The sequence below is a fragment of the Echinops telfairi genome, unplaced genomic scaffold, assembly GCF_000313985.2.
Source record: "Echinops telfairi isolate 266 unplaced genomic scaffold, ASM31398v2 ScPeMD7_3533;HRSCAF=4204_0, whole genome shotgun sequence".
Classification (NCBI taxonomy): Eukaryota; Metazoa; Chordata; class Mammalia; order Afrosoricida; family Tenrecidae; genus Echinops; species Echinops telfairi.
The window spans coordinates 77624720-77635504 of NW_022107431.1; the positions used below are offsets into that span (position 1 = coordinate 77624720).

The 10785-nt window shown below is 40.2% G+C and overlaps 1 protein-coding gene across 1 annotated transcript in view; it reads right to left on the reverse strand.

Moving 5' to 3' along the window:
• Window positions 1-8260, reverse strand: part of MCHR2 (melanin concentrating hormone receptor 2) — a 23578-nt gene extending 15318 nt beyond the window's left edge. Inside the window, exon 1 of the mRNA XM_004710897.2 lies at window positions 8060-8260. Coding sequence (XP_004710954.1) covers window positions 8060-8241 — 182 coding nt within the window. The 5' untranslated portion in view covers window positions 8242-8260. The remainder of the gene's footprint in view (window positions 1-8059) is intronic.
• Between the last annotated feature and the right edge of the window lie 2525 nt (window positions 8261-10785).

A 10785-nucleotide genomic window follows, 5' to 3' on the forward strand; every position in this document is an offset into this window, starting at 1 on the left:
CTGCAAATCCTGTTGCCTGTGAATTTGTTTTCCAAATTGTGAAACAATCATGGAAGATGCAGGACTGAGGGAGGATATTGTCCAGGGCTTGGAAACATATATTGCACAGGGCAGTTACTGCAGCTGATTATGCAGCATGTAAGAAGTTGTTTCCATGATCCCAGGAGGAATGTGGGAAAAGAAGCTTAGGGCAAAGAGCTGGTTAATCAAAGGACAGCCTACTGGCAGTTCTTGGTTTCTCATTTCCTGCCTTCTTCAGGCCATTTGGAATGGGGAGTGGTGAAGAAGATGGAGGGCACAGATCTGACAGTTTAGATAGAAATAGTTCCATACTAAAGATAATATATGATCACGTGTTAACATATCAATAGATGTGATTTGCATTTGGATTGGGATATAAACCATAAGTGATTGTTTAGGTCCTCATTGCCAAGAATGAGCTCCAGGGCCCTTACTGTCCTCTAGAAAGGCCCTTGCCACTTGCTGTTAATGAATTATGTAAATTTCACTGTTGGGAATAGTGCAGGCCATTAATTATAGAACAAAGAGAATTCTTATGCAAATATATAACATGCTATGGTAATAATAATAATATGTTATACTTATTATTGATTTCTTTATTGAAAATAACAGCATAGAGTTAACAATGATTTTTAAAACTATAATTTCTAATTGTACAAATTGTACAGTTAGCCTTTTCTTCTGACAAAATTTATCTTGATATTTCCTATTACCAGAGCTAATGGATCAATATTTATATTAAGAAACATGGAACTGGTGATGATTTTGGCTATCATGTTTTCCATATTGTGAGCATAAAACCCAAACCAAACACACTGCCACTGAGTCAATGCTGACTCACAGGGACCTTGTAGGGCATGGTACACTTCCCCTATGAGTTTCTGAGCCTGCCACACTTTACAGGAGTAGAAAGCTCCATCTTTCTCCGGAGGAGTAGCTGGTGGTTTTAAACTGCTGACCTTGTAATTAGCACCCAGGGCTGCTCTGTTGTTATGTCTAATATTCAATAAGTTGAGGAATGAAACACATTAAAACATAAATTATATTCCACAATATCATACAATATATGATATAGCTGTTAGAAATCATAGCTTAGAAAAATATCCAATCAAATAAGAAAATACCTATAATGTTTGAAAGAAAGAGGAAGATCAACTGTAAATTAGCATAATCCTAACTAAACATGTGCCTAATATGCTGGAGTGTCACATCATGTGAGTGCAGTGACTACATATTTGGTGATACTAGCAATGGTAATAATGGTATGACTGATTGTTACTTTAATATGCCACATGTATTTTGATATATATATATTCCTTAAAAAACATCTTTACCTTTTGGAAACAGAGAGAACAATGTATGTTATGGATTAAATAACTCTAAGAAAACCTAACAACACAGTTGCAGATCACTCTGCCAATCATTCATCAGTTTTTCTCTCAGATTCATTTCCCTACATTATTCCCAGGCTCCCTTGCAAACTGGCTTCTGGCTAAATCCAGCCAATAGGAAACACTAATGGGAACTGGAGGGCAGAAAGACATGTGGACACACCTACTTCCTTTCTTTGCTGGTGGCATCTGAGCAATGGCTGAAGTGCTACATGCCTTCTACAGCTCCAGCTTCTTGCAGCCCTCCTTCTTAATCCTTCCTCCTCCTCCTGGTAGCTACTACTGTGGTTGTAGGTGACCTAGGTGCCTGTAAAATAAGTTCCTCCATTGGTCCATCTAGCTTGGATTGAAAATGAGGTTGGTGGAGTGGGGGCAGTGGCAGACCACAGTAGTGATTTCCTGCCCATGTTAATTTCTTGTCTCACTTTCTCAATCCCCCACATGCAGCATTTAACCATAACTGAATTCCTTTGTGAGTCAGACCCGGTGGAATATTCGTGACTTCCAGAAGCACAGTGCTGAGAAGAATTTTGAAACTACATATAGACAATCTAGGATAGATTGGTGTGGTTACAGCTGCCAGCCAGAGGTGGAAGTATTTAGAGTAAGATATTTGCCCTGCTTTAGATTCATGTCTTCAACAGGGTCCCTATGAGTCAGAATTGACTCAATGGCAGTGCGTTTGAGGTTCTGAGATTCATTGTAAAATATATTTGAAGAAGAACCAAAGTGGGGTTTTATTTTTCGTTTTAATACCCTCCTATTTTGTGACCTTGGATATGTCATTCAACATTTTTAGATTCCACAGGTGACTTGGTCCATTGACCAAATGGACTGTAGCAAGAGTCTTCCACCAATGTTCCGGTTCCTTTGAGCACAAGTGACAGCAGAGTCCAATATTTTACATGTAGGGTATGAGTGCAGCTCAGAACATGACTGTAGGGTATGAGTGCAGCTCAGAACATGACTGAGCCCCGAGAAGAGCTCTCGGCTCTCGTAAGGCTGACGCTCTGGGAAGAGAAGAGGTCTGGACCACAGGAATTAATTGCAACTTAATTTGGGTGGGGAAAAGGGTTAGGACTCTGAATGAAAATTTCTCTCCTTGTCTGTTTCATAGAACGGAATTCCACAACTAGACAGTATTTCTTCAGGCCAACCCCCTGTCTTTCTTATCATCGCCCTATAAGGGGCTGAGCCAGTTAGCCACCAGCTGCTGCTGAGCAGATTCTGATTTGTGTTCCAGAGGAGACATCAGCGCGCTCCATGGGGTTGTCAAAGCAACAGATCGTCAGGCCTTCCCTTGGAGGTGCCTCTGGGTGGGTTAGGACTGACAACTTCTTGGTTGCTGGGAGAGTGCTTAACCATCTGCACTACCTAGGGATCAAACCTGCTGCTGCCATCGAGTGGTTTACAATTTACAGGATTGAGCTGCCTCATAGTTTCCAAGGTCGTGGTATTTATGGAAGCAGATCGCTACATCTTTTTCCTGCATAGTAGCTGGTGGGCTTGAACCACAGACCTTTGGGTTAGCAGTCAAGTGCTTCATCACAGCCGCCAAGGCTCCTTTAGGTGCTATTAGAAGGGCTAACAAATAAGGTATATTTAGTACTTTGTGACTAAATAAAGTGAAAGAGTTAACCGGGCAGGGTAAGGAGAGAAGGAAATGATGGAATGGGAACTTTGGATTTGGGGCTAAAGCCTCCTTAGAGAGTCTTTCTCTCTGTCAGTGGCCAGAGGAAGGATGTGCTTGGGAGGTGGGCGACTGATGTAGAAAATTGTCATCTCTTATTGAAGTCTGTCCCCAGAGACTGCAGTGACTGGGAAACATGCCTTAGTTCATTAATCTGTCTCCTGGGAATATGGGGGGGAGATATAATGCTAGAATATGTGGCATTTTCCTCTAACATTTTCTAAATGGACTTTCTTTTGGCCTGCTAGAGTCCAGTGGGTGCAACAGAGTGGTCAGCAGCTGGCCTGGTGGCTTTCCTGACCACTTGGTGTTTGTTGAAAAGTCACAGAGCGGAGCTTATTCTTGAGGCTCCATCTCATGTAAGTCTATGAAAGAGAAATACTCGTCTACTTTTGACAAGTCCATAAATTAGTTCACTACTTCCTTCTCAGCCACACTAATGAGCTTATTGATGCTCATTCTCTGATGTGTTATGCCATAAATGGGAAGTTAATTAAATCCCATTTAAATGTGTCTACGTTCTCTTATTTTAGCATCGTTTTAGTAGTTCTACCGTGCCTTTCATTAATTAAGAGGGTAACTGAGGCAAGGGTATGGAGGTCATGTCTGACTTCCTTTGGCTGCACAAAAGAGAATGAGGCTCCAACATCACACCAGTCCAAGGCCCGAAGCCACAAAGGAAAGATAAGACATGCCTCCACCCTCCATTCTTCTTTAGCCTGTTTTGCCACTCTAGTTCTCTGGTGGGTGCCATGATTTGTTGCAATGCTCACACAGAGCTCATAGAAAATACTCATGATGATGGAATTATTTAAGGAAATCTAACAGGTTACAAAATATTAAGGATACAGTTATTTTGTCTTCAGTGCTTCTTGTTCTTCTTCTCCTCCTCCTCCTTCTCTTCTTCCAGTGCCTCTTCTTAACCAGGTTGGTAAGCATATCTCTCTCCAGTCATTGCTCTACCAGCAATGTGGCCCTCTGACCTCTGCCATGTTCTGCTGGCCAGGAAACCAGCTCTTCTGCCTTATTGTCATGCTGTGTCTCTGTTCTGCATCTGGGTCACAGTGAGGCTCCTCTATTCTGTGTCATGATCTCAATGCTCGGGCCGCTGGGGCCTCTGCTCCTTCTGCCACTTCAGGGATCTTGCATGTACTCCACTGCTAGCTCCTTTTTCTTGGTGAGCACAGAATTCTCTCTTGCTTTTTCTGAGATGGCTCACTCTTATGTATTCAGTGAAACGGCAAACTGACCAATCCCCTCTATTAGTGTTTCACAAACTCTGTTTGCATGATCCTACCCAATCATTTGGTGAGAGTTACAAAGACATGAATAGATAAGCTATTCTAAGTAATTTTACTTCACCTCAGTCACAAATACTCATGGCAAAGCAATGTAATAACATAGAAAATTGCCTTACATTTTTGTAGAATAATTGACCACATAACCAAATGGGGGAAAACGTGCTAGATATAGTCAATTGCATCTGAATGTTTTTTGAAAGATTAGAATATTCATTTAATGAGTTTCATTCATATTTATCTATTTAACTATTTTCTCACATATAATCTATAAAATGGTAATAATATAAGGAAATCAATTTTTTAATCATCATGAACAGAGTAGTATGATGGCAAAGGTTTTCTTTGTTTCCAGTTAAGTGATTATTTATGCTGAGAACGTATTTTCATGCATTACAGCTCACCACAGACATGTAGAAGAATTCAAATTCCACATCTTTCCCCGCCCCCCACCTGCTCCCCCCAAATTTGTCTCTACATGAGCAGGTAGAAGCAGACTGTTATCTACTGGTAGGATTTGAGGGAGCCAAGAAGGTTCTTTAGTTCAAAATCCTGAAATTTCACCATTGAAGTCTTTGAATCTAAGTGTTGATAAGGGAGCCCTGTTGCTGCCTTGGTCAAACACTTGGCTCCTAAGGGAAAGATCAGCAGGTCTAACCCGGCAGCCACTCTGCAGGAGAACGATGTTACGTTTGTAAAGCTTACCGTCTTGGAAACCCTGTGGGGCAAGTTACTTTGGGTTGGAACTTACTCAATGACAATGGATTTTTGTTTAACATCCTTTACAGACTTTTTCCTTAATGAAAGCAAGCCTCTTAGGGTGTGTGAGACACTATATGCTTTAGTAGAACTGGACAAAAATACTGAGAAAGATAGGTGGAGAAATTTGCAGGTAAAATAGACAACTATGAATGAGCTAGAAATTGTTCCAAGGACTGACTGGCTGATTACCAGGATTCCATGATAAAAGCTTCACCTCTACCTCCGACTCTCCTCCTGTCTGCAATATGTGCCTGGTTCTCTCTTGACAGACTGTGGCTGTCATCCTCGCCCACCATTAGCCTCTTCTCTCTGGCTATTCACTTTCACTAAGGCCTCCTGGAAACTTCCTAGGAATCTTTCATTGCCTAAGTTCTCTTCCAACACAGTATTTGAACCATGTATTTTTTCTACTCCTTATGCTTTTTGGACTAATTTCATGTGTTTCAGTCTGATTATCTCTCTAGACATGACTAGAGAGGCAGATGCTGACACAATGTTCCTTGGTATGTCTATAACCTCTAGGGCAGTGCTGTCCACACAGTAGGTATTTAATAATCTCTGTATATTGAATTGAGCTATTACTTCCACTTTAAAATGCTTGATATTCTCGAATGGTTTTTCAAGACATCTTAAGGAATGCCTGAAGGTATTGAGACTAGAAGCTCACTGTGCAAACTATATCTTTAATTATAGAGTGTGAAATAGCAAAAGAATATTGCACTTTAGAGAGAGAGAAATGTTTCAGAGAGGACTGGCTAGGTCCTCTCATCTTCCTGGAGAAAAGTGACTGGCCGTTTTCTTGAGGACACTACTATCAATTTTGCATCTTCCCAGGGCTGCTCACTCATGGGCTCCATTGGTTTTGTGTGCATTCTTCTACCTATCCAGGTCATCAAACAACTACCTATTTTCCTTATTTGTTCACTCGTTTCTCTACTTTCATTAGTATAAAAGAAATAATTTGGATCTTGGACTTGAAGGCCCAAGAATCTGTGTCTAAGTGGCAGTTAAGTCAAGATGGAGAAGTGATTTACTCTCCCGGGCCTCTTTCCTCAAAAAGGGGTAATACGTGTATGGATGGTTTGAGTATTATGTGAGTTTACAAGTATGTTTTGTAAATGTAATGTGCTCTATGGAAATTTGTTATAATTTGTTTAATAGCATGTAAAGGAGAAATTTAAAGTAGTTTTGATCAAAGCTGAATTATTAAAGTAAAACCAGCTCTTGCTAAATTAAACTTATCCATTTTTTGGCAGCCCTGCCTGCCAGAAAATCCTGTTTGCTCCCCTGATAAGCTCCTGCTATCTATCTATGATAATTGTTAGACTCTGTAAATAACCAAGGGAATATTTTCTTTGCAGCCAAGCCAGGATGTGGAAGGAGTACACCTTGAGGTTTTAACAAAGATACATTGGTATAAAATGACTTGGAAAATATTGCTTTCATAATAAATATATTCAAAAAGAGTTTCAAGAAGAAATTGGAGCACCAGCTCATTATTGCCCAGGCAACTAAGAAAGTTTCACTTGAACAAATAGTTTCTAAGGAAAAGCTTTACTGTTATCACTAGTTGGGTCCAAGAAATATTTTACATAAACTTGAACATTTTTATGACCTGTTCTGACAAGGTTAGATTGTAAGCACTATGATATTATGACTATAAATACGTATTGGGAGAGAGATGAGGATTTCTACTTCTGTGAAAGTTACTGTCTTGGAAAGCCGTAGCGGGGGTTCTACTCCATCTTAAAGGGCTACTATGAGTTGGAATCAACTTGATTGCAGTGAGTTTGGCTTGAGAGAAACAAAAATAAACATATACAAGCATTTGTCACTGAAAACCTTTCCCTACTTCTTCAATCCTTTTTGTGACCGCAATCAAAACTAACCAACAATTTTATTGTAATCTCTGTGTTTTTCCTTATATCCATCCCCACCTGAGATCCACTTTCTGAAGTTGTCTTATTTCCACCTATGTTAACTGTTGGTTTTCCATCTAGATGCCTCACTAATGCCAAGTAAATTCCTCAGACCCTTATGTGAGGCCTGAAGGGTTTTGCTCCTCTTGTTGCTGTTAAGGTGCCATCAAATCAGTTCCGGCTCCTAGCGGTCCCTATGCACAGTGGAACAGTTGCAATACTGAAAACACGCAGTGTTCTGGAACCATGTCTTTTATAATATGTAAGCATAGGTGAATTTTTTTCAAAGTGGTAAAACTGTAAGTATGCTTAGAGATCAGGGTGAACTATAAGTATGATCAGAGTCCAGGATTAAAAAGTTAAATATTACTGATTAAAGATGAGTAAAATGAAAGTATAAACATAACCAGGATAGCACACATCGAGCAGCAGTGGTGCAGGCATTAATTCTAAGTCCATTTTGTCAGATCCTTGGAACATGATGGTCCACACTTGGGAGGAAAGAAGAAATTCCCCGAATGAGGTAGAAGAGATGGATAAAGGTCATTGGCTCCGGGGAGCAGATGTCCCTCGCCTTGCTCTGTATATGGTGTATGTTGATGAAGCAAGTCTACCAACTGTGAGCCACCAGATCGTCGGGTAATTAGGGAGAGTTTCTTTCTTGTCCAAGTAAGTGGCACTGCCCACCCAATGTCCAGGACCACACCTAGAGATTTTGATTTCCTAGTTCTGGAATCGGATTGGGTATCAGTATTTTTAAAAGATACTCAGGCGATTCTAGTATTGCAGTAAGCACTAACTTATGTCTTCCTATTTTGTGATTTGCCAATCAGCATTTACGTCATCCATGATAACCCATCTCTAGAACATTCATTAATAGTTTTAATGAAATATTTCCAAATGTAATTTTATTCAGCAAAACCTACAGGGGAGAGTTTACTTAAGAGTTTTTTAAGGAGGCGAAACAAAAGGCCTTACCTTATTATAGTATCTACAATGAGGATGTTTCCAATCAGCCCCGTTGAACAAATAATCCCGATCAGGGAAGGCAGGATGACTGTGTCAACGACGTTGAGATTTGGGTACGCAAACTCTGTATCCCAGGACTTGTTTAAAAAGTCACCGGAGGTGTTCCAACTGGATAGAGGAAGTGGGTTCATCGTTCATGAACTACCAGTAGTCAAAGCTGTGAAGTAATAGAAAGCAGTTTATTTACCATTATAATGGAAACAACATAATCTAAAACTAGTTTCAAGGGCGTTCCCTTATTATAGAACTCCTTTATTTTAATTCAAAATATCAAGTATTCCTTATAGCAAGTATCATACAACATGGGATTTCAGAGTAAGTATGATGGGCACCTGTCTATAAGGATTGTCATAGACTAAAAGGAGGTTGGTAAAGAAAAGATTACAAGGCATGAGAATTACCATGATCGTGTGCAAACCTTATTGCACCTTATCATCCTCTATCCTTTGAGCATAGCTGATTGTCACCAACTATATACGGGTACCGGCTGCTCACATCTAGCGTCTATTCTTACTGGCCTGTGTGCCCCGTTCTGATTGGCGAGTACCTCTGCAGTGGTGTTGTTGTTAGGCGTTATTAAGTCAAACTCCTGATGAACCCATGCGTGTCAGAACAAAATCCTGCCCATTCCTGTTTTATTTGACTATTGTGAGCCATAAAGTTTTCATGGACTGATACTGGGAATTAGATTGCTGGGTCTTTCCTCTTAGTCTGTTTTGGTTTGGAAGTCCCACTGGAACCTGTTCATCGTAATAGCAAGGCTCAAGTCCCAATGCCAGGCAGGAAGTGACTTTCCATGAGGTGTGTTGCTAGGCCATCTAATTCGGGACTCCCACATACACACCAACTGCCACTGAGTCAATTCTGGCGCAAAGCTACCCCATAGGACAGGGTAGAACTGCCTCTGTGGGTTTCTGAGACTGTAGCTCTTCAGGAATAGAAAGCCTCAACCTTTTCCTGCAGAGCGGCTGGTGGTTTTGAACAGATGACTTTCAGTTAGCAGCCTAAAGGGTCACTACTATACCACCAGGGCTCCTCAGGCTCCTATGTAGAAAATGAGAATTCTACCAATGAGCCACAACTGTCCTACCTTTGCAATGCTATCTGTCAAATGTAAAATTTCCAACTAATTGTTTAGGGACAAAATGGAATAAGAGTTCTTGAAATGACTTTTGGGTTGTCTTCAAGGATGAGGAAGAATTAGCTCAGCAAAGAACAGTTGAGGGAAGGAAAAGGTGTGGTACACAGTTGGGATATCTTGCACTAAGGACAAAAATTGCCCTGCATCAACATAAAAATGAGCGCATAAACAATCAAAATCAAACATAACTAAAAATTATTTACTTGATTATATTGATAAAAGTCTGTCATGTAAGACAGGATTTTGGTAATGGTACCATGACCCTTGTCTGACAGATATCTATTGATCTCAAAGCACTTAAGCTCCGACTCCACATTTGTACAGAACTCTGAGGGAATTCAAAGTCCAGGGCCTTCACAGATTTTTGTTTGTTTGTATTTCATGTCTTTCATAGTCAGCGTTTTATATATAACTCTACAGGTTATGTTTACAGTAAAATTACACCAAAACAACCTAATGTCTAACCACAGGCTTTCAGGGTAATACCAATCCTGCTTCTCTTTTTTTTAATCTATACTTACCTTAGTTTTACGTTTCCAACTTTGACTCTGTTATCTATTACTTTTCCACTCGGTTATTTCAAACTTTAAAATCAAGCGAATATAAATATTAACTTTATTTATATATTTAATACAAGGAAACTTGATACCAAAGTATATGCAAAAATTAGCCAAGCGCCATTTTCAGGCAAATTAGCTATGCATGACTAACTGGCTGAACTCACTGGGGTGTTTCAATATGGAGAAACATAGTCACTGTCAGGCACTTCATGTTGTTTTCAAAACACCAAATGTGGCTATCAGAAAGCCAAGGTGATTGATTGATCTTAAATTTCAGCCAGGTTTTCAGCACCATGAAACAAATAGCACATATGAAAGATTTGGGGAATACAATGTTCAGGAATCATAATAGCTTTACCTTTTCAGACAGCTGTTTTCTAAGCAGTTCTACAAATTTAAAACAAAAACAACCAAAAAGTGAGAATGTATATATATTCAAATGAGTAAATCTGGGTAACATCTGGTTTCAGAAATGATTGCTGTTAAGATAGAAAAACTTTTTTCTAATGAATTTTGATAGCAATAACTATTATCTCTCAAGTCAGTAAGTCCTTCAGTGACCCTCCCCCCAACATAAGCTGCAGTACTAAGACTCCCCACCTTTTAGCTCATAGATGTTGTTAGGTGCCATGGAGTCGGCTACAACGCCGAGGGCCCCCTGGCACAGCAGAATGAAGCATGGCGAGTCCTGCACCATGCTTGCAATTGCTCCTGTGCCTGAGCTCACGGGAGCTCCCAGTGTGGCTCCATCTCCTTGAGGGCCTTCCTCAATTTCACTGCCCCTCCACTTTACCAAGCAAGATGTCTTTCTTCAGCGACTGGTCTCTCCTGACAATATGTCCAAAGTATATACAACTAAATCTTGCCATCCTTGCCTGTAAGATGCACTCTGGCTATACTTCATGTGATGGAAAACACTATAGTCTGGATCAGGTGCACAGCAGTCCTCAAAGTAACATAGTAACATCTTGGCT